The following is a 26,733-nucleotide window of genomic DNA, read 5'->3' as shown; positions in this document are numbered from 1 at the left end:
ACCTCACACCCAATCATACAAATCACCACACGAACACCTCACACCCAATCATTCAAATCACCACACGAACACCTCACACCCAATCACTCAAATCACCACACAAACACCTCACACCCAATCATTCAAATCACCACACGAACACCTCACACCCAATCACTCAAATCACCACACGAACACCTCACATCCATTCACTCAAATCACCACACAAACACCACACATCCATTCATTCAAATCACCACACCAACACCTCACACCCAATCATTCAAATCACCACACGAACACCTCACACCCAATCATTCAAATCACCACACCAACACCTCACACCCAATCATTCAAATCACCACACGAACACCTCACACCCAATCATTCAAATCACCACACCAACACCTCACACCCAATCATTCAAATCACCACACCAACACCTCACACCCAATCATTCAAATCACCACACGAACACCTCACACCCAGTCATACAAATCACCACACGAACACCTCACACCCAATCATTCAAATCACCACACCAACACCTCACACCCAATCATTCAAATCACCACACGAACACCTCACACCCAATCATACAAATCACCACACGAACACCTCACACCCAATCATTCAAATCACCACACGAACACCTCACACCCAATCACTCAAATCACCACACGAACACCTCACACCCAATCACTCAAATCACCACACGAACACCTCACACCCAATCACTCAAGTCACCACACGAACACCTCACACCCAATCACTCAAATCACCACACGAACACCTCACACCCAATCACTCAAACACCACACGAACACCTCACACCCAATCATTCAAATCACCACACGAACACCTCACACCCAATCACTCAAATCACCACACGAACACCTCACACCCATTCACTCAAATCACCACACGAACACCTCACACCCATTCACTCAAATCACCACACGAACACCTCACACCCATTCACTCAAATCACCACACGAACACCTCACACCCATTCACTCAAATCACCACACGAACACCTCACACCCAATCATTCAAATCACCACACGAACACCTCACACCCATTCACTCAAATCACCACACCAACACCTCGCACCCAATCACTCAAATCACCACATGAACACCTCGCACCCAATCACGTGTGACCACGAACTGGTGCAACATGAACACCTCACACCAAATCATTCAAATCACCACATGAACACCTCACACCCATTCACTCAAATCACCAACACCAAATGAATTCAACTTCCTGAGAAGATACAATCTTTGCATTGATTTCTTGTACACAGCATCGGTATTTTCATCAAAAGTTAGCTTGTTATCAATAATAGTGCTCAGGTATTCGAATTTGTTAACAATTTCCACCTTATCACCATTTATAGTTACAGGCTCATGATTGTGACCTTCTCCAAAGTCCAAAATCATCTGTTTAGTTTTGCACACATTTTCAGAGTCCACACCAGTTATTCATTGTGTCGATCTCATCAAGGTACGATACAAAGGATGATTGATCGGAAAGACAGGCAACAATGGCGGTATCGTCTGCATACTTAATAAAGTTACAGACTTTTTTGAGAGGCACACATCCATTGGTGTACAAACTGAACAGTAGAGGTGACAATACACCGCCTTGTGGAGCACCAGTATTCAAGATTGATAACTTCGATAAACTACCATTCACCCTCACCTGCTGAGGACGGGCTCGTAAAAAACTTTCCACCCAGAGACACATAGTTGTGTGTTAGTCTGTTCCGAAGTTTTGGGATTTTGATCACGATTCTGTGACAGTTTTGATAACTTTTGTGTTTTGCTTATTCTTCTCATTATTACCTCCGCAACCAAAGGTGGATGGAGATTATGTTTTCACCCCTGGCTGTCTGTTTGTCCGTTTGTGAACAAAATATCTCAAGAAGTTGTGGACCGATTCGGACGAAATTTGGCAGAGATGTAGCGTATGTGACAAGGACGAAATGATTCGATTTTGGTGAAGATCCGGATTCGGATCCGGCTATTAGAATCTTATAAGTGATTCTTCACCATTGGGAGATCGGGCCAAAAACGATACATAGCAGGATATCTCGAAATGTTGTGGATGGATTTGGACTAAACTTGGTGGATCAATTGGGTGTCTGACAACGACGATTCGATTCGATTTGGTGAAGATGTGAATATGGATTCGGATATGATAATTATTTAATTTTTAAGTGATTCTTCATCATTGGGAGATCGGGCCAAAAACGATACATAGCAGGATATGTCAAAACGTTATGGATGGATTTGGACGAAACTTGTTGGACAGGTTGTGTGTGTGTATGACAAGGAAGAATCGATTAAATCTTGTTGAAGATCCGGATCCGGATCCAACTAGTATAATTTTTAAGTGATTCTTCACCATTGAGTAATATGGCCAACCAGGTGGAGGTATGTTCTCTACTGAGTGCCGTTCTAGTTATTGTTGCAGATGCCACTCACCATTTTGTGTTGATTAAGGCCTACTGAGGTTTTACTCGTCGACTTCTGCTTCAATAGAATCAACACAAAACTCACTATGGATCGGCTGCTCAGACCGGAACGTCCAGATACAGATCCAAAATCACGCTCGGCTTTTAAGGAACTAGGGCATGCCCGTACGTGGGTGCCCGTTCCTTGCCAAAAAAAAAAAAAAACGCTACCCGTACGCTCTACCCCGCCCGTACGCCCGTACGCCCGTAAACAAAAAAAACAACGCTCTTCGCTTCCGCCCTTCGCTCTGACTGAATTGGGAGAAATAATGCGCATAAGAAATCGAGAAATTATTATTTTCTCCGGAAGAAATCGAATTACGAACCGTAATGGCGCACGCGCTCGGCTCGGCTCGCTCTCACATCGGCCACGCCTACGCAACAACGCGTTCTGTGATTGGCTGCCGGAAGTGAAGTCTTCACTGTCCGGAAGGTCGCAAATCGCAGTTACGATGAATCGCAAATTAGTTTTAATTAGTTTTAAAACATAGTTTAACGCCAACATAGTTTGCCAACGTGAAATAAATGAATACGCTCTCAAATGTGCCGTCCGAGGCAGAGTCTGTTCGCCACGTTCGGCACACGTGATAGCTCGCTGCTCTCTGATTGGTTGAATCGTTTTTTGGACATAGCTCGGTAACTACTTCTCCGATTAATATGAAACCTTGAAAAGGCACATCCTCGGGTCCCCAGCAATATACCTGGCAAGTTTAAAGTATATCGGACCCGTGGTTGTCGAGAAACAGCGGTCACAGACATACATACATACATACATACATACATACATACATACATACATACACACAGAGATTACTGGAATTATAGATAGATGGGTACACTGGTTCAGGACTTTTCAGAACTTTCTTGCTGTACTTCCGTCTGAAAGACTGAACAAACTTTGTGTTCTGACAAATTTTATTACACCAATGATCCATTTATCGCACAGGCATTTACCGATCTTGTTAAAACTTTGCACACACAATGAATGATGGCTTACATATGCACGTCATTTCTTTTCGAGAACAGATCAAAGATGGCCGACTTGCGGCCATTTTGTTACTGAAACGTGTCCCTTCCATTTTTCAGACATGCATGAACCGATTTTCTTCAAACTTGGCACAAAGACAATACATGAGATACATATGCAGAAGATTTTGTTTTGTCATCCAACCAAATATGGCCGACTGACAGCCTTTAACTCCATACAGCAAAACTACTAAAACCACAGTGGGGGCTATGACATTTTATGTCTTTTTCTTCTTGTTTATAGTGTCTTCTCTTTCCTTATCCTCCATATTCCTTTTAAATAACTGATGCTGTGTACCAATGCCCAATGTTTGTTTGGAAATTTACAGCAGAAGCAGATATGTATATTTACGAATACTCCACTAAACAAGTACTTTCTGATAATATATTGTTACGTGTGTGGGGGTAGGTAATGAAATATCTTGACAGAGATAGAATTGTATAGATTAGCGTGTCGCGAAGAAGAACATCTCGATGTAAATAAGGCAGCTCCGTGTTTTCGGATTAAGTGTGATGTGTGGCCATATGGAGGGTGGCGCTTGCGTTATGTAGTTTAGGGAATAAGGATAATCCTCCTGTCCGTCCTACCTCTTGTGATCTGACCTTCATTGTTAAAAATAAATCGGCCTGCGATAAGACGAGGACCGTCAGGAAATGAACTCATGCACACACGTCGTCAGGACTATTGAAAACCCGGGACATTTGCCGATCATTCCCGAAAGACGAACAGTCCCGAAGGACGACTGGACTCTGCCACCCCACCCCCACCCCGACGACCCGTAGCTGAGAGGCCACGCCCCGAGCTTCGTGAGTGGTTGAGGAGCCAAGGAGTGATGAGCGGAGCTCGGTGATTGGAGAGAGCGTGACTTCAGAAGGAACAATCGAGAACTGAGAAAGGAAAACGAGGGCCGGCTCGCCATCTTGCTGTTTTTATGAAGTTTTTAAAATATCTTTGTAAGGATAATACCTGTGCCTTTATTCCGTGTTGTTGAGAGAGGAACTGTTAAATGTGGTGCAGCCTGAATGGCAAATTGGTGCAAAGTGATGTTGGGCATCAACTCAATCATGCAGGTGGTGCCGAGTTTGACATGATTTAAATTCAGCAACCAAGTGAATGCACGAATCCAGCATTCCAGGATTGGTATCTATCTGTCAACAGTAAGTGCTTCCATGATAAGTATGTCTACAGTGTTTGAGATAATGCATTGATCCGTGGCCATTAGGAATAAACCGAACCGTCTATATATTTGATCAAGCGCTGCATTGAGGTTTTCGACACCTATCCGATACACCTATTCGCCATAGGTGCACCTCCACTTGTATAATTTTTTATTGCTAATTATGACGTAATAGGTCACGCGGTAAAGCCGCCATCTGGAAAAACGAAAAACTTTGCACTTCTATATCTCCGAAAGCGCTGCCTAAAACTGACATACTTTGTGAAGGAGAAATTGGGGTCTTCTGTATGCGAACCTGGGACGGTTCAGTGACAACTATTCCCTGACCATGACGGATCAACTTCATAGGTCTGTGGAGATTCCGCTTCAATTCTTATATGATACCCTGTGAGGTATTCTTCGCTGAAATCCCTCTACTCGTGAAACCTACCTGTAGGACATTGCACTGCTGTTAACTCAGCGACAATTTCAAAGCTGCGCCTTGTATACTCTTGTTGGCGCCATTTCTGACGAGTTACGCGCCATTTTCGAGAAGGCACTCGGCTGGTTGACTGGTGCATATTCTCGGAGCTTATTCCTCATTCCAACGTCTCCTGTCCTTCAAGTAACACATAGTCCTTACAGCTTAGAATTCCTGGCTTCATCATCTGTGATACACCTTTACCGGTGGACTCGGGTTCTTCTCTATGCTTCACCGACACCAGGACTTCACCTTCTGAGGACTTGTAAAATGTACGTGACTGTCCAGTTGGCTTCATCCTGCGCGCACCCTCCAGACTGGATCCTTTCAGTCCTGCTTTTGCATTGGGCTTGAGTGCACAGATTTGTGTGAACTGAAGAACTTCAAGAACGACACAAGCAATGTTTCTGATGAAGAAGACGACACATCGGGTGGTGTGATGTTGATTGATTGGACTTTATATGGTAAATAATTCCACCAGAAAAGCAAAATAGTGGTTATTTTATTATTTAATACAAAGGAAAAAAAAAGTCTTTCAATTAGAAAATATACAATGAGTAAATTTTGCCATTAAAATTGTATTCATTATTATGTTAATTTGCCATATTAAATTGTACATTTATCCTCCATAAAAACAAGTTAAAACAATTTCAGTCTATTTTCCTGGAAGCAACCATTTATCACTTGATGAAAGTTCAATTGAGAGCAAATGGTGATTGTACCTAGTGAAGTTTTTAATGGTTCCTTTCTCAACAACATGGAACAAAGGCACATTGTATATCATTAGAAAGCTCAAGACTTCCTCTTTCGAACAGCATTACATTTGATGAGCCAGAGTCTAAGAAAGAGGAATAGGGTCAAACGAAAATAAGTTGTATGTATTAAATTTCTTGATCGATTACATATTAGTAACCCTGTAGTTTGTTTGTTTAGCATGCCTATTGTTTAGTCAGTATGGCCCTGTTAATGACCCTCTAAAGGGGAAAAAAGTTTGTCAAGATATCTTGAAAAACAAGCATTCTGAGTATTGCGCTGCAATACATGTCCCCTACCGGCAGTCTGTCGTCCGGAAAACTGTTGGGGAAATGACACGTATTGCACTGTGTGAATTATATAATTACCAAATCACGGTCTGAGGTAACGCAGCTAAAAATTATCCGATTTGCACCAAATAAAGTTCATGAATGGTTGCACAGACCCCTACTTCTCACTAAAAGGGGAAAAAGAATGTAAATCGGAGTTAAAATAAGCCCGCAAGGTCGCTCCGTGGAGCGGCCTGCACGTATTGCACTATGTGAATTATATAATTACCAACTCACGGTCTGAGGTAATTCGGTTAAAAATTATCCAATTTGCACCAAATAAAGTTTATGAATGGTTGCACAGACCCCTACTTCTCACTACAAGTGGAAACAGAATGTAAATTGGAGTTAAAACAAGGAATATCAACAGCTTTGACTTACCGCACTTCAAATTATAGTCCGGAAAACTGTTGGGGAAATTACCAAAGTTCAAAGTGCCATAACTTTGTCAAAAATGATCGAAACGTCGTGAAGTTCGAACTTGATCTGTAACTTATCATGCGGAAACCATGTACCAAGTTTGAAATCATTAGCATTAAGAGTTTAGAAAAAAAGTCCGGAAAGCTGTTCTTTGCGTGATGGACTGACAGACGGACAGACTGACAGACGGAGGGACGGAGTGCAAACCTATAGTCCCCTCCGGTGTACACCGGTAGGGGACTAACAAGCAGGATATTACAAGATTTGTGAAAGGAGACCGACCCTCCTGACATTAAAATTTCGATGGATCGCCATCTTTGTCATGTGACGCCAGGTAAAAGCTACTATGTATTCTGATAAGTATCATACCCCACAATGTACCTTTAGAGTGTATCCTATCAATCCACATCTATAGGTAGCCATTTTGGGTGAACCTGAACACCCTATTTTTAGCGGTCAGGCCAATAATGGAGAATTGTTCAGTTAATGGAGATTTCTTCTTTTTTTTCAGCTTGTGTATAATCCGTCTTACACAACTAATTGTCACTTTGAAAACTTTACTGGGGCTTCTTTGGTAATAAAATACATTTTTTTCCATTTTCTGTCTGGTCCACAGCCTTAGTTAGTCCAAAGGAGAGAAAAATCGAGAAATCAGGAGACATTGCTTCCAAAGAATAGTGTGCTTTATTACTTAGGACTTCCACCAGGGTTGCATTGGATGGGATTAAATGGAGCCAATTCCTTTGTAAATCTAACCTGGGAGAAGAGAGCCCCGAGGTGTGCATATTACCAGTGGGTGATCTTTCCTACCGCCAAAGAATCATGAAAGGAAAGCAAAACTGCCAGACAGAAGATGTTTGGGGGAGGGTTAGAGATCTGTTTACATAAGCACCATATATTATAATTAAATTGATATATGTGGGAAAATTACACGCCCACACCAGGAATCGAACCCAGGTCCTCTGGAAAACCACACCAGTGCTCTGCCATCTGAGCTATCTGGGCGACCCTGACTGGGCATCGTCAATGCAGAAAGTGCCCCGGAAGCATTGACGGAAAGAGAGTGGCAATCATGTGTGTGTGAAAATTGCATGCTTGGTCAGGGTCGCCCAGATAGCTGAGATAGCTCAGATGGCAGAGCACTGGTGCGGTTTTCCAGAGGACCTGGGCTCGATTCCTGGTCTGGGATTAATTTCCCACATACAGTGCATTCAGAAAGTATTCAGACCCCTTCACTTTTTTCACATTTTGTTATGTTGCAGCCTTATGCTGAAATCGTTTAAATTCATTTTTTCCCTCATCAATCTACACTCAATACCCCATAATGACAAAGAGAAAACAGGATTTTAGAAAGTTTTGCAAATTTATTAAAAATAAAAAACTTAAATATCACATTGACATAAGTATCCATACCCTTTGGCCAGACGGAGGCCAAACAGTTCAATCTTGGTTTCATCAGACCACAGAATCTTATTTCTCACAGTACTGAGAGTCCTTTAGGTACTTTTTTGCAAACTCCAAGCGGGCTTTCATGTGTCTTTCACTGAGGAGAGGCTTCCGTCTGGCCACTCTGCCATAAAGCCCAGATTGGTGGAGTGTTGCAGTGATGGTTGTCCTTCTGGAAGTTTCTCCCAACCACACACAGGATCTCTGTAGCTCAGCCAGAGAGACCATCGGGTTCTTGGTCACCTCTCTTACCAAGGCCCTTCTCCCCCGATTGCTCAGTTTGGCTGGGCGGCCAGCTCTAGGAAGAGTCCTGGTTGTTCCAAACTTCTTCCATTTAAGAATTATGGAGGCCACTGTGCTCTTGGATAACTTCAATGCAGCAGAGATTTTTTTTGTGGGCTTCCCCAGATCTGTGCCTCGACACAATCCTATCTCTGAGCTCTGCAGGCAGTTCCTTCGACCTCATGGCTTGGTTTTTGCTCTGATATGCATTGTCAGCTGTGAGACCTTATATAGACAGGTGTTTGCCTTTCCAAATCATGTCCAATCAATTGAATTTACAACAGGTTGACTCCAATCAAGGTGTAGAAACATGTCAAAGATGATCAAGAGAAATGCGAGGCACCTGAGCTAAATTTCAAGTGTCATTTCAAAGGGTCTGAATACTTATGTCAATGTGATATTTCAGTTTTTTCTTTTTAATAAATTTGCAAAACTTTCTAAAATCCTGTTTTCTCTTTGTCATTATGGGGTATTGAGTGTAGATTGATGAGGGAAAAAACGAATTTAAACGATTTCAGCATAAGGCTGCAACATAACAAAATGTGAAAAAAGTGAAGGGGTCTGAATACTTTCTGAATGCACTGTAGATCAATTTAATTATTTAATCCTGTTCATTAATCTAATATATTATAAAATAACACTCGCCTGTGTGACTATTGTAGCTCATGCAGTGTATCTATGAAAAATAGAGTGGAGTGAAATAGTTATTTGGGAGGGTGGAAATTTGGAAGGGATGAGTTTGGGACAAAGATGGTGATGAAGAGTTAGTTCATCACAGGTATAAAGATCAAGAGCATGTACAAGTTCCCAGATCAAAAGCACTTCCTGAGCTTTGGAATGAGCTGCTTGTATGAAGATATCGAACAAGCATATCTGGCCCAAATGTCTTTTTGTAACATTGATTTTGGGCTCATAATGGAGCTTGTATACATAAATTACAAGAAAGACAGATGTGATTAGACACCAGTGTACTTTTTACATGGCTTGCAAGGACACTAGTAGACAATAGACAAATACTGTATGTGGTTTCTGGGATTTGAGCATAGGTTCCATGAATAATAAGCTACGGGTTCAGATGGAAATGCTAAAAGGCCAGTGCCTTGTTCTTGTACTTGCTTTGATAAAGACAAACTTCCAGATGTTTGATGCAATCATCACCAAAACACTTAAGCAAGCTTCCCGATGAACATCAAAAGGAATACCAAAGGGAATCAGGCCTAAAACTTAGCTAAATGTAGAGGCAGGCTCAAACCGACTGCAGGCCCCACGGTACTCAGCCAACTCACCAGGTAATTCAGCTGTCTGCAATAAAAGATAGTTTTAAATACATTGGCATCACAAAAGTCAACCACTGCTTTGACACTAGTTTGAAAAACCATACTTTTTGAAGTGTCGGTCGATGCGGAGTACAAGTCTAAATAGCTAATTTCCCATTTTTCTTTGCTTCATTCATCGATAAGTCGATTTGGAGTATAAGACAAAGCTATATCAACTTTGGTTGTTAGCAAAACTGTCAGTCAGTCAGGATAATAGAGGTGTTAATTCCTCCCTGGTACTGTGACAGGCATTGCTGCATATGGTCCTTCCAGGGTCATGATTATTAATGAGTTGCTTTGTGCATATTATTTGAACTACTTTGTAGGACGACCTTTCAGATAAATTTGGAGTGCAAGTAGTTTTGAGCAACTGAGCAATCAATTGAGCAACTTCTGCCCCCTTCCTCATGCCTACATAATAAAAAAGATGATCCATAATATTGGTGATCCATCATGGATGGATCACCAACACAGAACAGGTAATATAAAGTGTTTGGGTGATGAAAACAGAATTGCAGATGTATTGGGGGTAAATTTGAAGGTGAGCGACCCTCACCTTCAAATTCACCCTCAATACACCTGTCGTTGTTTTCATCCTCCGAACACTATTTATATTACCTGATCTGTGTTTACAGCACAAAACCCATACTCTCAGACACTCGCACTTCAGCCTTCTGTTTTTGTGGCCACTCAGTGCTTGTTGTTCGCATTCTGTTGTAAATAATGGATAGTGCATGGAAGGTTGTAATGCCGAGTATGAGAGAGGTTGCATGAAAGTGCAATAAACTGTTATTTTCCTTGTATAGTGAGGAGAGTGAGTTAGTGACTTTGTAAAAGAGAAGAGACAAACATCGGAGTTCTTTTCTACTTTGATTAATTTGTATAATCATGTTATGTGATTGTAAACATGTAAGCAATTATTAGTTCACCCAATCTCTGCATCAAAAACACTGATCTTACTTTGTACTGCCAGGAGTATGTGGCGTTGCTCGGGGGAAAAAGATCGTCCTTGAGCCCTGTTAATGGACATTGTAAAGCCAAAAAGGGCATGATGCCATTTATAAAGCAGAGCGAAGTTGGGGGAGGAGAGGGTGCATGAGGGGAATTGACTGCAGAAAATGTTCAAATAAAGTCCTTTTCAGTGAATGTTAAATCCCAGAAACCATACACAGTATATGTATTTGTCTATTGTCTCCTAGTGTCCTTTTCAGTGAACGGGATTGAGAGTTTGCGGGGGTCTCTACATTGTTCACCCTTGTCCTCCCCTAGCCCTCAATCTTCCCCACATCCCTTTATTTTTTCCCTGGACCCCACTATTGGTGTCCCCTCCTCCTCTTATATTTCCACTGTGCTCTTTGTTTTGTTACGTCTTGTGTTATTGGCTCCTCCACGAGCCTCAAAACTGTCTCCAAATAAAAACCGTCTCCAACTCCATACACCCTTAAATTATTTTGCTTACTTATAAAGCTACATATTCATGGGCAGTGATTTTTCATACATCCTTTACTCCAGCATACATTCTACCAACCATTTAAACTTTCTTTATGTTAATAACAGATCAAAAGTGTTATGGCAATACAGCCGGTTTCGTGGTTCCAACATCCGCGGACCCCGCGCATTCGCAATTCATAACATGTGACCTGCTTCTACATTTGTAACCCTGTGCTTCGCATATTCGCAGTTTTTTCATGTATTTGCGGTTTTTCGCATGTTTTCGTGGTTTTTTTCTGACCTGCTTCGACATTTGTGGCCCTGTGCTTCGTGTATTCACAGGCATATTCACGGTTTTTCGTGGGATTTTTCATTTCCCCTTATGAATCACGAACCAGCAGGAACTTAACCCCCTCTTTCACATTGAAACAATGCAATTGAAACAGTTGAAGCAATCAAATCCACGAATGTTGAGGTCTAACTGTATATACAAAATGGGCCATTTATCTCTACCCGATTTTAAACCGCTATAATTATGTTGCTAATAAACGAAAAAGGGAAAAATATTTTCAGGATACAAGTACTTATGTGAAGTTTTTGTGGTAAAGTTTTAGGCGGTGAAGCCACTTCAATATTTGGCTATGTCCATCTGTCAAAGATGAAGAAGAAGAAGCTTAAGAAAAGGAGGTGTTTACTTCTAAAAGGTTCTAAATGGTAATTATAATGGGTTCTAAAGGGTCTTATTTGAAGTTTTTGTGGTAAAGTTTTAGGCGGTGAAGCCACTTCAATTATTATTATTATTATTTTTTGTATACTGAATCGAGGCTCGTGAAAGAGCTAACATTTATTTCACAAACAAATCAACCAGACAAACAAAATATATAGGGAGCGGAAGACAAGATGGGGAGAGAAGGGGAAGCACACAAACACAACATTTGAGAGCAGGGAGAAGTGTGGGAGGGACAGGGCTTGGGGGGAGGAGGCATGGGAAGGAGGGGGGGGGGGGGGGAGAGGTATAAAACACAAGGGGACCAAGGACTTCCAGGACAGAAGTTGGTATTTCAAAAAAAAAAAAAGTGTAGGATTTTGGGTGAAATTAGCGGGGGTAGAAAAGATCAAGGTTTTGGATGGGGGAAGATAAGAGATGGTGGTGAACAGCTATTTTAAAGACCTGGAGGGTGGAGTGGGATTGAAGAGAATGAGGGAGTTTGTTCCAGAGGTGGGAGAAAAGAGGAATGAAGGAGTGAAGGTGAGCAGAAAGTCTTGATTTTGGCAGTTTAACCATAAGAGGGTTGCAGGCAGATCTTGTGCGACCTGTAGGAATATTTGGGGGACAGAGCCCAGAGAGAGCTGGGGGGGGGGGCAAGGCCAGAGAGGAGTCGGTAGAAGACGGAAAGACCACCAACCTGCCTGCGGTGAGTGAGTGAAAGGCTCTTGGAGTTAGCTTCATCCCTGGAGATTCCAATGATTCTGAACGCTTTGGTTTCAACAGCATGAAGACGAGCTAGGTGTGAGGCAGGAGCACCAGACCAGAGGGGAGAGCAGTATTCCATAGAGCTGCGGATGAAAGCCTTGAAAGTGGTGAGGAGATCAGGTGTACCAAGGAAGGACTTTGCACGACGGAGGATGCCCATTCGGCGACTGGCTTTGGAGGCCAGATTTGAAATGTGGTTTTCCCAGGAAAGATCATGGCAGATAGTGAGACCCAAAAGCGCTCGAGTGACAGAACTTCTTGGAGAGGATTATTCAGAAAGTGGATGGGAGGGTTGTCCAGTCGGTCTTTTCGGAGAGACATCGTAAGAGTGTGAGATTTGTCAGGATTGAAAGACATGTTCCACTTGTTTGCCCAGTCTGTGATTTTGTCCAGGTCTGCAGAGAGTGATGAGGCTGCAGACTGCCGATCTGAGGGAGCAGAAGCTTAAGAAAAGGAGGTGTTTACTTCTAAAAGGTTCTAAATGGTAATTATAATGGGTTCTAAAGGGTAATTCTGAAGGGTTCTAAAGGGTAATCCCAAATGGTTCCAAAGTGTAATTATAGAGAATTCTAAAGGGTATATCTAAAGGGTTTCATTCATTTCTAGGCTAGTATGAACTAGCTATATAAATGTGCGGCTCCGAAGTAACACGGCAGCATGTGCAAAGCGACTGAGAAACAGGTGTAGCGTCCGCTTCCGTGTTTCAGATTTGGCGCGCACTCTTCACACATAAACGTGCGACTGAGAAAGACGTGTAGGGGCCGCTTTAGACGGCACGTCTGAGAAAGACGTGTAATGTATCTATTTCATATTAAAAATGCCAAACTGAACAGCTTCCTTCAGACACAGGTCCGATTTTTTTTGATTGAATTCAGGAGTGTTCAAAATTAGTGTGAATTTCAATGTGATTTCCATCATTTCCAAGCAGTGTGTGCATCCATTTGCGATACTCCACAAGACCATTTTCAGTTGCATTCTGACCGTAATTTCTTTCTCCAAAACCTGCTTGAATCCACTCTTTCAGGTCTTGAATGTTCGCTGGTTGAGTTGCATAAACATTGCCCTTAGAAAGCCCCACGAGAAGAAATTGCATGTGCCCGGTGGGGTCTCCAGGTCCGCAAATGGCTCACCGAGACGTTTCCCAACCAGTGGATGGGTGGCCGTTCACCCAATATGCCGTGGCGCCTTTGGTCGCCAGACCTCACCCCGTGCGATTTAGATTTGATCGATTGGATTTTGGTGAAGATCCGAATCCGGATACTAGAATTATTCAAGTGATTTTTCACCATTGAGAGATGGGGCCAAAACGATATACTGTATAGCACGATATCTCAAACAGCTGTGGATGGAATTGGACGAAACTTGTTAGAAGAGTTGGATAAGTGACAATAACAAGCGGATTATATTTTGGTTAAGGTATGGATGCAGATTTGGCCTATCAGTGGGCTACAAAAACAAATTGTTCAGCCTGGTGGAGTTATGTGCTCTACTGGGTGCTGATCTCATCTTTTTCATGTTCTTTATTCTTTTTTTCGTTTTTGATAGTTTTATTCAATCCTGTAGTAAAGAGATTTGTGCCTCTTCTTTGTGCAGTGTTTAGAGTTGAGCCTTTTGAAAAGAGAGACAATGTAAAAAAAAACAAAAAAATCATTGGTTCACCTTCTTTCAGCATGTGCGAGGCCGACAATAGGCTGCAATAGTTGGGCAGTACGACAAGGATGCAAGACATAAAATGGATGTCCCAGCAATGGATGCTCCTGCTGTGTAAGTCCATCCCAGCGTATGGCACATTCTGTCCTCCCATCATAGTCATCCCCATCCTGGCTCTCTGCGCCTGATACTCGTGACGTTCCTGCCCCATCTAACCCGGCACGCAAGGTCAGGGATGCTCGGGAAAGAATAGAGTCCAATGACAGGCGTCTTCCATCTGCAGACACAGTGGTGAACATGTTGTGTGGCACAGAGGAAATACGTAGCAGTGATTCCTAAAAAAAACATGATGGTTGTTCAACAAATCCACAGCCTAACATGGAATTAAATAAACTAGCAACGGTACCTGCCCTATGGGCGGGGCTTCAATTGGGAGGCCCAAATGAAAAGGCAAAATATCAGAAATTGAAGGCTTTTTTTATTTTAAACGATTCATATAAACATCCATTGAATCATATCACACGCAAATCATCAAAATCTAAACAGTACATGGAGCCCATTTTGAAAAAATATTGAATTCTGCAAAACAGAAGCGGCCGCTACACGTCTTTCTCTGTCGCACGTTTATGTGTGAAGAGTGCGCGCCAAATCTGAAACACGGAAGCGGGCGCTAGAACATGGAGCCCATTTTGAAAAAATATTGAATTCTGCAAAACAGAAGCGGCCGCTACACGTCTTTCTCAGTCGCACGTTTATGTGTGAAGAGTGCGCGCCAAATCTGAAACACGGAAGCTGGCGCGGGCGAAACACGGAAGCGGGCGCTACACCTGTTTCTCAGTCGCTTTGCACATGCTGCCATGTTACTTAGGAGCCGCACGTTTATATAGGAAGAGTTCGTCAGGAGTCGATCTACTCTCTCCTGGTACGTAGAACCACCTTTAGAGGCTTTTTTCCACACAGAGCAGGGGTTGGCCTTTTTCGGGCACAGTGGTCCCCTTTTTGAAGCAATGTTTTATGGCCGGATGCCCTTCCTGCCACCAACCCTGTTAGTCACCTTTTGCGACATGCAGGGAATTACCAGTGAACTGGTACTCAATTTGCCAACTTCGGAAGGATGACAGGCTGAGTCAACCCCCCTGGTGTTAATTCAGCGATCGACCGGGATTCGAACCCAGGATCCGAGGATCCCAAGCCGGCACCCTAACCGCTAAGCCAACACCAGACTCACTCCCTGGAAAGGAGGCATCAGCAAAAATAGCAAATAGATTAAAAATATAATTTGCTGAGGACCTAGAAGCATTGGGGATGAGGGGGGGGGGGGGCATCACAATGACCCGTTCATGGGCGGGTGATTGTGATGTCTGTGATTGGGTCTCATCACAAAGTGAACGTGCTGTTGTGAATGTCTCATGCCACATAAAGAAATGTCTGAAAATCTCCTGGTACGTAGAATAAACAGTATTTGTAGAATTTCAACAAAAGCCACATCACTGTTCATATCGGTAAATATTATTCCATCGTGTTTGGAAAAACTGGAAAAATGGAAAACTTTGAAAAATTGGAAAAACAATATCGCCTATTTTACTCCCAGGGGTCCCAGGAATACCCACCCAAAATATCGTTGCGATCGGTTGAGCCGTTTTTGCGGTACCTTCGAACGGACGGACGGACATTTGGTGAATTATAGTAAGATGCGATTGTTGGTTGAAAGATTAAAATTATTGTTAGAAAATACTGTTTTATGAATGCCTATCATTTACTTTCGTTATAAAACAACAGACTGATTACATCTCATACATGTTTGTCAGGGCTGTTGACCGAAAAAGGTTTTATTTATTTAGTAATGCAGGAATGCAAAGAAAGCAAAATCAAGACTAGCATGACATTATTACAAAACACAGTGGTTCTCAAAACCATCAAATATTTACACAATGGCAGTAGTTTTATAATCAATGATCATAACACTCAAAGATGTTTGCAAATGAAATATTTTTAAAACAGAAAATTATAAAAGAAGGAAAAAGGGACAAAAAGCGAAATTTAAATACGTCCCATACCCAGAGTATGTGCATTTAGGTAAAGTACTGGGACGGCATAGCTGAGAGAGTACACTACATGGTACTCAAACCTGGCGGTAAGACCTTTTTCAGATGTGAACGTACTCGCCGAGTCATCGTCAACCTGAATAAGACAGAACAGAGAACAAAAAAAGAAGGAACTTGTCACACAATGAAAATGAGAACCGGACTCAGTGGCATGGAGGTTAGACAGTCCGCTTTGAATCAAGGAGGTCGGTACTTCGATTTATGACCCTGGCCAAGTAATACCAACAACTAAAATGGCACATGAAGCTTCCTCGCTTGATGCTCAGCATCATGTCATAGAGGATAGAGCATAGATAAATCCCACTAAATTACATGTCATGGAGGTGGGGAAAGAGAGAAGATTTTACTTTCATTGCACTGCTGAATGTGGAGAAGGAGTGATGTCGAAAGAGGGTGCATCCAGTCACCAAGAGCACCCTGGAAAGTTACGTCAGTTCCCCCAAGGTCATTGACTGTTTCTCTGAGGTCAAAGGGTTGTTTGCATGTGTATGCATGATTTGTGGTGCAGCTCCTCCACGGTCCTTGGACCATGTAAAATAACAACGATAATAATAGAACAAACATTTTCACAACAAATCCTAAGATTTGTTCATGTTAAAAGTAATATCTACAACTTATACCTCTTTGTAACATATACCACACCACCTTATTCATAAAAAGTTTGCTTTGACAGTCACAAAAACTGATACAATCTTAGAAAGAGATCATGGGGTGAAGAACAATCTTCGAGGATGTTGCTCCTAGGCCTGTACTGTTTCAGTTCTCATGTTTCACTGAGCACGACGTTAGTGGCACGACAAATACAAGTTCTGTTCAAACATCAGTCGCTCAACGGTGTTAAAAACCATTATGATGACAGGCTCGGAAAGAAAGGGAAAGCAATAGGGTATGTATACAGTAATTACCACTCGTGTTTGACGTCAGCATTTAATTTTACATTTGATGATTCAACTTACACTGCTAAAAGTACAAGTTTCCCATCCTTGAAGATTTTACATCTTGGCAATTACGTGAATGTAAAAACACAACTTCAAAACACCTTTACAAGAAAGATTTCTATTGTGTGACACTAAGGTGCAAGTTGTGCTAATTTTAATGAAGCATACAGAAACAAACTGCCAGCAGGAGAGTCTCAAAGTACGAACACTCAGGTTTGATTCTCAACCCAGCTATAAACTGCCTCCCTGGTGTTTTGCAGGCACGGAGATGCATGAATGTGTTTGCCGTCCATCAGAAGGACATCAAGCTGGAAGACCTGTTCTTGGTGAATGTCAAAGATCCCATGGTGTATTTCATGAAGAGTAAGTGGGTTATCTCCAGCACTGTGAACAAATTCCAATTTCCTTCAGTCAGGTATTTTGCTTCGGAATGGTGACCAACAGAAAAGGATCTTGTGAATAATTTTGTACTGTGAAAGCTTGTCAATCACAAATCAGTGAATAGAATAACTTAATACAGACAAAAAACATAACAAGTAAACATAAAGAAACAAGACCAAAAGTCTAACAGCGGTGAAGCTGGGCTTGTAAAATAATATAAACCATAAACACACATGATTAGCTTTTTAAACAGTCGCGAATGCTGCTTGTGATGAAGATATGTTGAAGGCAGCGGGAAGTTGGTGTGTGAAGAGATTGACAGATATCTGTAATCTGGCGGTAAAAGAAGGCCGCATTCCAGTGGATTGGGAACCGAGTACCCCCATCCCTCTAGAGAAGGGGAAAGGTGACCCTCTGGACTGTGGCTCGTATCGAGCGATAAAGTTATTGGAGCATGGAATGAAGGTATTGGAAAGGGTGTTGGAGAGGAGGATAAGGAAGAAAGTGAAGATCGATGAAATGCAGTTTGGATTTATGACAGGAAGAGGAACGACAGACGCACTTTTCATTATGAGGCAGTTGCAGGAGAATTACATGGAGAAGAGGAAAAAGTTGTTTCTTGGGTTTGTTGATCTCGAGAAAGCAATCGATAGGGTTCCACGTGAAGTAGTGACATGGGCATTGAGGAAGTTAGGAGTGGAGGAATGGTTGATCAGAGTAGTGATGGCAATGTACGAGAGAGCGCGCACAGCTGCAAGGACGAAGGAAGGGCACAGTGGTGAGTTTGAGGTGAAGGTGGGACTGCATCAGGGGTCGTTACTAAGTCCACTACTATTTGTACCTGTGATGGAGGTGCTGGCTCGGAATGTAAAGGAGGGTTTACCGTGGGAGTTGTTGTATGCAGGTGATCTGGTGTTGATTGCGGAAAGTATGGATGGACTGAAGGAGAAGATGAACAAGTGGAAGGAATGTATGGAGACAAAAGGTCTGAAGGTGAATATCGGAAAAACGAAGGTGGTGGCAAGTGGTAAAGCATGTGGTGAGGTGGAAAGAACTGGGAAGTGGCCGTGTGCTGTGTGCAGGAAGGGTGTCGGAGTGAACTCCATTCAATGTGCAATGTGCGCTGAGTGGGTTCATCAAAAATGTAGTGGTCTGAGAGGGTCATTAACCAGTGCGGCAGCTACATTCAAATGTAAGGTGTGCACAGAGGGAGCTGCAGATGGAGGAAATGTTGAGTTGGATCTTGGAAACGGCATGAAGCTGGAAGGTGTGAAAACATTTTGCTACCTAGGAGACATGCTGAATGGAAAAGGTTGATCAGACTCGGCAACGGTTGCTGGAGTGAGATGTGCATGGAAGAAGTTTCGGGAACTGTGTGGCGAGCTGACGAGGAGGGGAGTGTCATTGAATCTGAAGGGAAAGGTGTATGCTGCATGTGTGAGAAGTGTTATGATTTATGGGAGCGAGACATGGGTAATGAACGTAGAGCAGCAACGAAGGCTGGAAAGGGTGGAAATGCGAATGGTTCGGTGGATGTGTGGAGTATCGTTGAGAGAGAGGAAGACAAATGATGAATTGTGAAAGATGATGGGAATAGAGCCTGTGATTGATGCTGTGAAGAGAAACAGCTTGAGATGGTTTGGTCATGTGCTGAGGAAGGATGAAAGTGACTGGTTGAGAAGAGTGATGGAAATGAATGTAGAAGGAAGTAGAGGACGGGGAAGACCGAGAAAGACTTGGCTAAAGGTGGTGGAAGAAGAAATGTGGGCAAGGGGGTTAAAAAGGTGTTACGTGGTCCTCCCGGTGACTACCTGGTCTCGGTGACCCCCGGACCGTGAGAGGAACTCCGCCAGAACGATCTATTATTTCTGCGCTTTCGTAACGCAATCAATATGAATTCCAATCAATAAGAAACCCCACACCAAGGATCCGGAATAATCAATGATATATTCCCCGAGCAATCAACAACCATCCACAATCAGCAATCAATAGTACAAAGATGTAAACTCATCTATAATAACTCTAAGATGGCCATCTTATACATTCCTCACGTGAGCCCCACTCCCGACTCCCTCCGTGGTCAATGTCTCTCACAATGTCTGCGTACTCCTGTAGTTCGATCTCCGCACGTGGGCGGTTGAACGGACCCTTCCTGACGTGCTTTCACCGGGCACGTCCCGTACCGGGAACAACGGCTGCAGCGCGCACCTCCTGGCCAAGCAAAGCGGGTAATGTAAAGCAGGCAAAGCAACACGCGGCTTGCCCAGCGCGCGCGGCCCAAGGTGCGACCCGTACGCGGCCTTGTAGACGGCGAGGCGAACTGTGCCAGCTGCTTGGTTCCGTTGACTTGACGTGTCAAAGGGTAGTTACACGTCCCGGTAACTCCTCTCGCCAGACGGGCTTTGAAACGCCGATTCTCTGACGTTGCTCAATCGATACCGCCCGCGTCCGAGCTCGGCGAGGAAGAAGAAGAATCGTCACTTCTCCAGGACCTCGTGTCTTTTCTTCTTCCGTTTCCGGTCTCCTTTTTCCCAGAAGGGCTCCTGACCCTTTAATCACAACAACCTTTACTCGACTACACATTGATAAGCAAAGACCTGAATAGTAATTCACATACATTCACATAAATATGTAACATAGGGGAGATGCAGAAAATAGGGCAAAATGGAGAAGATTGTCATGCGGCCTGCAAGGCAACCCCTGCTCTAGCAGGAAAATGGCCTTAAAATGCCTGTTGTGTTGTTTTGTTGCAAATGCTGCTTATAACATTAAACAAAGAAATTTGGAGGAATCCAGACATCCATGAGGTAAGTTTTACTTACAGAACTGAGCGAAGATCTACTGTAATCTATATACCCCACAAGGGTTGGAGATGTGCTCATTTACCAATCAGCTAACTAGTGCTTGCCAAGCCAGCCATTCCTTAAGGGTTTTGAATGGAGTGCTTGCTCGAATGCTTAAACGACTTGGCGATCTCTCCACAAGAAACTTGGTAAATGAACATACCCAATGTTCTTGAGACCCGATCATAGAGAGACTGTAATCTATATACTCCAAAGAGGAATGACCTTTCTTGCCGCTCTCAAAGTGAGCGGGTGTTTACGCCATAATGACATCACATACGTAATGACGTAGCATGACGGCCGTACACAAAACTTCCGCTACATTTATATGATATATATTTAACCTCCAGTAACGTTGCAGTCACTACAAAGGGATTAGTGTTATGATTAGATTTACTATAATAATAACGTTACGTTATTATTACAAAAATTATATTATTTTTAAAAACCGAGGTGAATTCCTTACTTCCACGGTTACACCGCTTCAATCCATCAACTGTCCATTTACGACATGGGGATTAAAGTGTTATGGCTATATTTACTGTAATATTATTATTACTACGAAAACGATACGACTGAAACGATACCACTGTATTAAGAAACCTGGGTTTAATTTGTCCGCGACGGTGAGTCATAACGCCTAAGGCCGATACGTACCGTATTGTTGGAAGAGACTGAAGCTGATACTTTCGAAATTTGATGGTCATTTTAACAATAGGTTTGTTTGTGTTTCACACTGAATGAAAAAAGTAAAGGTAGAGCATGGCGATTGTGATATATGACAGGTTCGACGATATGTTCGGCATGAACGGCATATAAATCAAAATGCCAGAGTGTGGAGTCAGCCGCCGCACCGCCGTAATGACATCAGACATAATCACATCACCCTGTCATGTGACCAGATTCTCAGCTCTGATTGGTATACGTTTGAGGGGACATACATACATATAGACGGACAAACACTGTTCTAGACGGCTCTGCACGATGGGCTATGCCATAAAAAAAAGTTGTTGTTGCTCTTTAATGGCCACTATTATCTCACCTTGTGGGGTCGGCCGGGGGAAGCTTGGCCCAAGTCTTTCACGAACCGGCCTGGCCAGGCCTGACATTCTCCTAGTTAGGGCAGGAATTTGGATTTTGGCCATGGTGCTGGCGATACTCACCTACTCTTTGCGAAGAACACCATGAGATCTTTAAAGTCCACCAACCCATGCTGGCAGACGGGACTCCCAGTTCAATGTCCATCCGAGGGACGGCACACACACTGATGAATCACCCTGCCTGTGAAACACCAAACTGACAGTTTATAGCTTGGTCAGGATTCTAACCCACGCTAAACAGCTTAGAGGTGAGTGTGTGTACCTCTAGGTCATCCTGTCAGCCCTATAAAGAAAATAAAAAGCCTGGATCTAATTATAAATAGGTCAGATCTCACCAATAAAGTAGAAATGATTACAAAACAGTAGAACCTAACAATCATTCATGTGTGTGCAACACCTGGATGCTGGCTGCATACGTTTTGAATGCACGGCTATGCCACTGATCACAGATGCAGTGATTGTTGGTGAACCAATATTGGAGTGGGATTCAATTCTGAATTCAGCTCACTAGCTATATCATTACTGAGGCATGAATGTGCTGCCGATGTAGTACCCCTGCACATTAGGGCAGGAATTTGTAATTTGGCCTGGGTGATGGTGAAAATTTACCTCCCCGTTGCAAAAGACCTCATGGAATCTTCAACGCCCACCAACTCATACCAGCAACTGCATCACGCAGTTTAACATCCATCTGAGGGATGGCAGACATTGATGCATCGCCCTGCTGATACAGTGCTCCCTGGAGATCAGGGCAATGATCTATTTGGCCAGGGTAATGGCAGGCATTGGCCTTGTTTTTTTTAATATCAAAGTGAAAAGGTATTGTGGAATCTAAAATCCGCAAGTGAAGGTGAGCAGAGAGGACAGCTGGTTTAACACGCTCTGTAAAGGACGCTGCACCTTATGACACAGCTCTCTACTTATAAAGCAACAGAGCTCCATAATAAACAGCAAGATGGTGAGTCCCCCTCCACTACTTATGTACTATATCTTGTCAATCCAGAGTATGCAATGATCACAACTAGATGATTTAAAAAATAAAAAGAGAGAGAAGCAACTCTGTCATTGTGTATTTGAAGCCTAACTACTACAAATTGCAAACCTCAAATGAAGTCTCACATTGCAGGCATGAAACAGCAGATTCTGTGCCGACTGAAGGGAGAATCACCAACTCAACTTTCCGTAGGTAACCACCACCGGGCGCACCCTTCAGACCCAGCATTTAATTGAGTCCATGGACACACGGCACAACATACAAATATTTACGTTAAACTGAATGGTTTGTAGGACATGAAAAAACAAGCACATTAATAAATTTCAAAGAAATTAGAGGAAACATTGTACATAACATTTAATACTTCTACTGCAGCTTCATAGGTTAGTCAAGATTAAGGCAAAGTAAAAAAAAATATATTAGTTTCTCGTCCCAGCCCGCTTCCTTTTTGACAGTCACCAACTTTTTTTTGATATTTACTATTTTCTCTCCAGATCTTAAAAATAACAAGTACAGATACATTCAAAGTACACCGCCCCCATGCCAAATAAATAAATAACATCCTCTGGCATGGCATTGCCGGGGCGCCTTCTGCGCCAATTAGCTGGAGCTATGCAGTGCATAGAGACTATTGGGAGGGAGAGGTGTACAATAATTGATTGATTAATCGCATAATTAAAATCAATAAATAATAATCATAAAATATTTTCTTAATCAATTGGCTAATAGCATACCTAAACCACCAGTGCTTCATCCAAAGCTGTAACTTTTTGAAAATTAAATGTCATTAATCGGAAAAATTAAATAATTAATGGATTAATCAATAAATAATTAATTGATTAATCAATACATCAAAAATATCCTTTATAGCCACATCACTTCGTCAGTCATATCCAAATATCAGCTTCCGAGCTCAAAAGGTGCCTGAGATAATTCCCAGACGAGAAAGGAAATAAATAAGTACTTAATTAATCGATACTAATTAAGTAATTAATCAATTAATTGATTAATTGGTGACAATTAATTGATTAATCAAAAAACAAAAAATACTGTTTTTGCAAAAGCGCTTGCTCACGATTGTGCCAAAATTTCAGATTCCTAGCTCAAAGGATGGCTGAGATATCGCACGGACAAACAAACAAGAAAGAAAACGAACAAACAAAACAAAAACAAACAACCCGAGTGAAAACTGAGTACTCCCTTTTAGCGTGCGTCATTGCTGGGCCCCCTTCGGTGCCTGGCAATGACGTCGTGCAGCGCCTGCTGATAGCATAGGAAAGGAGCGGTGTACAAAAATATTTTTGGCACCTGAGTCTGGAACCCAGACCAATTATTATTTTGCGGTCCCGACAGGTCTAGGGCTCACGCAAATGATATCAACCTCGTCTGATTACGCTCGCCCGTGCTTCACCGCACACTTTATGCTCATACCGTGCTTAGAGAATGCGATTTTTGAGACATGTACATGTACGTACGTTCGTAATGTGTACAGTTAAGATAGCCAGCTAGCGATAGCATGCACATTACAGATCTCAAGTACAAACTTTCGCAGTATCTTTCAGTAACGTCTCTCAGAGCTACTAAAGAAATATCATAGACCTCGGTCTTAAAATGGTCTTCATTTGTGGATGCATCTGGAAGGCTGGCAGAAGGTTTTTGAAGCCATGGCACGCTCATGGAATGTTCGATGGAACCCAGAATCTGAGGGATATTTTCAACAAATTAAAAAAATGGGGAGTTCGATTTGGGATTACCCATCGACGACATAAATTTGGACGGCTCAGGTCAGTAGTGCAAGTCCACATATATCTAGTTCCGGTTCAATATGTACAAGTGCACAGTACAGTAGCCATTGCCACTGCTGCAATAGATGTCGATGTATCAGGTATATGACCAACGTCATTTTTAATGGTATACAGGATGTGTGTTGGTGCTGGTGCTAGTCTTTGGTCTGATAGACTTCACCATATGGTGGCCATCTTGGAAAAAAATTATCAAAAATCTGGAAAATATCAAATAGTAAGGTGCCCCCTCCTTTTTTTTTTTGAAAAGCCTGAACAAAAACCAATTTATTTTACACTACTCACAATAAGTTAGGGATATTGTGGGAGTGTTTATTTTTTTTATAGGGGTTAGGGTTAGGGTATTGAAATCAAGAATGCTGTTTTTTCACACTCATTAATAACCATAGAATTAGGACCAACAACTTTTTTCAACATAATTAATACACAAAATCAACCACACCGAAGAACCTGCCAATATCCCGAACTTATTGTGAGTAGTGTACTTGGCTTTAAGGAAGATCGAATAAATCGATGGTCGGGATTCGGGTTAGGGGATGGCCTGAGATGGTGATGTACTGTCAACTTGTACCCCTAGACTTGCCGAGAGGGAAGAGTGTAATTAAAAACATGGAGTAAGAAGAAGACCACTCCTATATTGCATATTCAGATTAATGGGGCTGCTAAAGCAGTACCGGTACACGAAGCTATTGGGCGCAATCCTGGGTGGGTGGCCATTCTGATATCAGATGCTCAAATGGCTCATTCTTCCCTGTCTAATGGTGCTTGCTCATTTAGCTGAGACCCTGAGATCTCAAGCCAGCCACCTTAACCGTTAAACCAACACCAGGCTTTATATGGAATAAACAGGTTCTATATTATCCTCCCTAACTATTTGCAGGTTGCTATGTTCCCTTCAATTTAATTTCTCTTCCTGTTTGTTCGTCCTCTTGTTGCATCCACTGCCCTGATCTCAATCAATTTAATAGCCTTGTAGCCTTTGTATTTCTCCATGACCTAAAACTTCGTTTAATAAATAAATACAACCAACTCCTGGTGCGTACGTAATAAATGCAATATACATCCCGATCCCCAAATGGAATCCCTGTCAGACTTGGGGTGTGTTCCATTACCAATCAGCTTGTGGAGCGCTGGTCAATTGGCTTGCTTGGTTTTAAACACTCAAGCAAGCATTCTAACGAAACGGTTGATCAGGAAAGGAATGATGGCTTGGGAAGCCGATTGGTATTATTGGAACACCCCCACCCCATCCTCAGCCCCACCCCACATCCCCCTGCAATCGTAAAAAAAGCAGAAACCCGAAAATCATACATACGTAGATATTTCCTCAAAAATATTTTTTTACTAGACCGTCACTTTTTAGGTTTTACATATTTATTGCAAGCGTAAATTGTAATTTGGTAAACATAAAAAATACTGTACTCATATTTTGCCGCTGACGTGCAGGATTTTAAGCGGTGTATATTCAGTACACTTCCATCATGAATTGGTAAAAAAAAATTTTTAACAAACTATGTTTCACAAACGATAGAGACGCTTCGTTGCAATGTTAAAAGCAAGAATAGATCGAAAAAAAAAATACATAATTTCATTTGAACTAGACCCAGTGGCGTAATGGTTACTGGTTAGATTGGTTGCTCTGTTTCTGAGAGGACGGCGCTTCAAACCCGACCCCGATCATACCAAAAGGCAAAAGCCCCTTAAAAGAGGACCGAGGAGAACCGAAAGAGGAAGAGTGAAAAAGCACAGAAAGAACGCACTGGTAACGTCACAAAGTGCCATCCATCACCAGCCGCTTGGGGTTGCTGAACCAAAGCTTGACAAGAGCGAGTGAATGCGTCCTCTCCGAGACTGCCGTCAAGCATGCCGCCCAGCCCTTCAACCTCAGCCTCATAATCCAAACATGCCATGTCGGCACACCATGCCGAAGTCCTAACCTGAGAAGAGCAACATTCCCCAAAATATACATAATATGTTGCCCAACAGATTTATATTGTAGCACAACAGATTTGTTTGCAAATGTAGTAATTGAAGTGTAAAAAGATTTACCCCTAGGAATAAATACAAAGGTAAGTCGCACACCAACCTTACTAACAAGCATCACATACACCGCCTAAATTACGTTTGTACACAAAAGCTATAAATAGGAAACAAAACTCTTATCTCACAAATAGTCCGAAGACCGAGCTCGTTTTCGTTTACACGTCTTCGGGATTTTAATTTGATATAGGGCTATAAATAAGTACAAGCACTGAACTGAAAATATCTAGAATGATTATTGCCATTCACAACACACAGACCGCA

At 42.4% G+C, this 26,733-nt stretch overlaps 1 protein-coding gene across 5 annotated transcripts; it reads right to left on the bottom strand.

Annotated features, from left to right (window-relative positions):
• Positions 1 to 5,651: 5,651 nt before the first annotated feature.
• Positions 5,652 to 26,404, bottom strand: ATG10 (autophagy related 10). Of its 5 annotated transcripts, none has more exons than XR_013623135.1 (6): positions 26,190 to 26,404; positions 22,736 to 22,840; positions 16,324 to 16,447; positions 14,276 to 14,543; positions 8,978 to 9,697; positions 5,652 to 7,627 (listed from the first exon to the last, which is right to left on the bottom strand). XR_013623135.1 is itself a non-coding variant. In XM_068117210.2 (6 exons), exons 1-6 carry the CDS (start codon positions 26,337 to 26,339, stop codon positions 7,474 to 7,476), a joined length of 696 nt encoding a protein of 231 aa, XP_067973311.2. In that variant the 5' UTR covers positions 26,340 to 26,404; the 3' UTR covers positions 5,652 to 7,473. The 5 variants fall into 5 exon arrangements, 4 of the variants coding, with proteins under 4 accessions (XP_067973311.2, XP_067973318.2, XP_067973303.2 ...); XM_068117210.2 differs by having other exon boundaries at positions 5,652 to 7,506; positions 9,682 to 9,697; XM_068117217.2 differs by having other exon boundaries at positions 5,652 to 6,003; positions 9,682 to 9,697.
• Positions 26,405 to 26,733: the final 329 nt, after the last annotated feature.

The sequence above is a fragment of the Myxine glutinosa genome, chromosome 1 (genome assembly GCF_964187855.1).
Source record: "Myxine glutinosa chromosome 1, kmMyxGlut1.1, whole genome shotgun sequence".
NCBI lineage: Eukaryota > Metazoa > Chordata > Myxini > Myxiniformes > Myxinidae > Myxine > Myxine glutinosa.
Note: the sequence above shows the minus strand (reverse complement) of the source record. Positions and strands in the feature narration are given on the sequence as shown.

Excerpts from the sequence above, each read along its gene's own strand:
- ATG10 (XM_068117202.2), bottom strand. The coding sequence starts at position 26,339 with ATGGCATGTTTGGATTATGAGGCTGAGGTTGAAGGGCTGGGCGGCATG. Across the intron at positions 22,841-26,189 it reads GGCACTTTGTGACGTTACCA|GGTGCGCCCGGTGGTGGTTA; the intron begins GTGCGTTCTTTC and ends CTGGGTCTGAAG. Across the intron at positions 9,698-14,275 it reads CTCGCACATGCTGAAAGAAG|ACAGCTGAATTACCTGGTGA; the intron begins GTGAACCAATGA and ends CTTTTATTGCAG.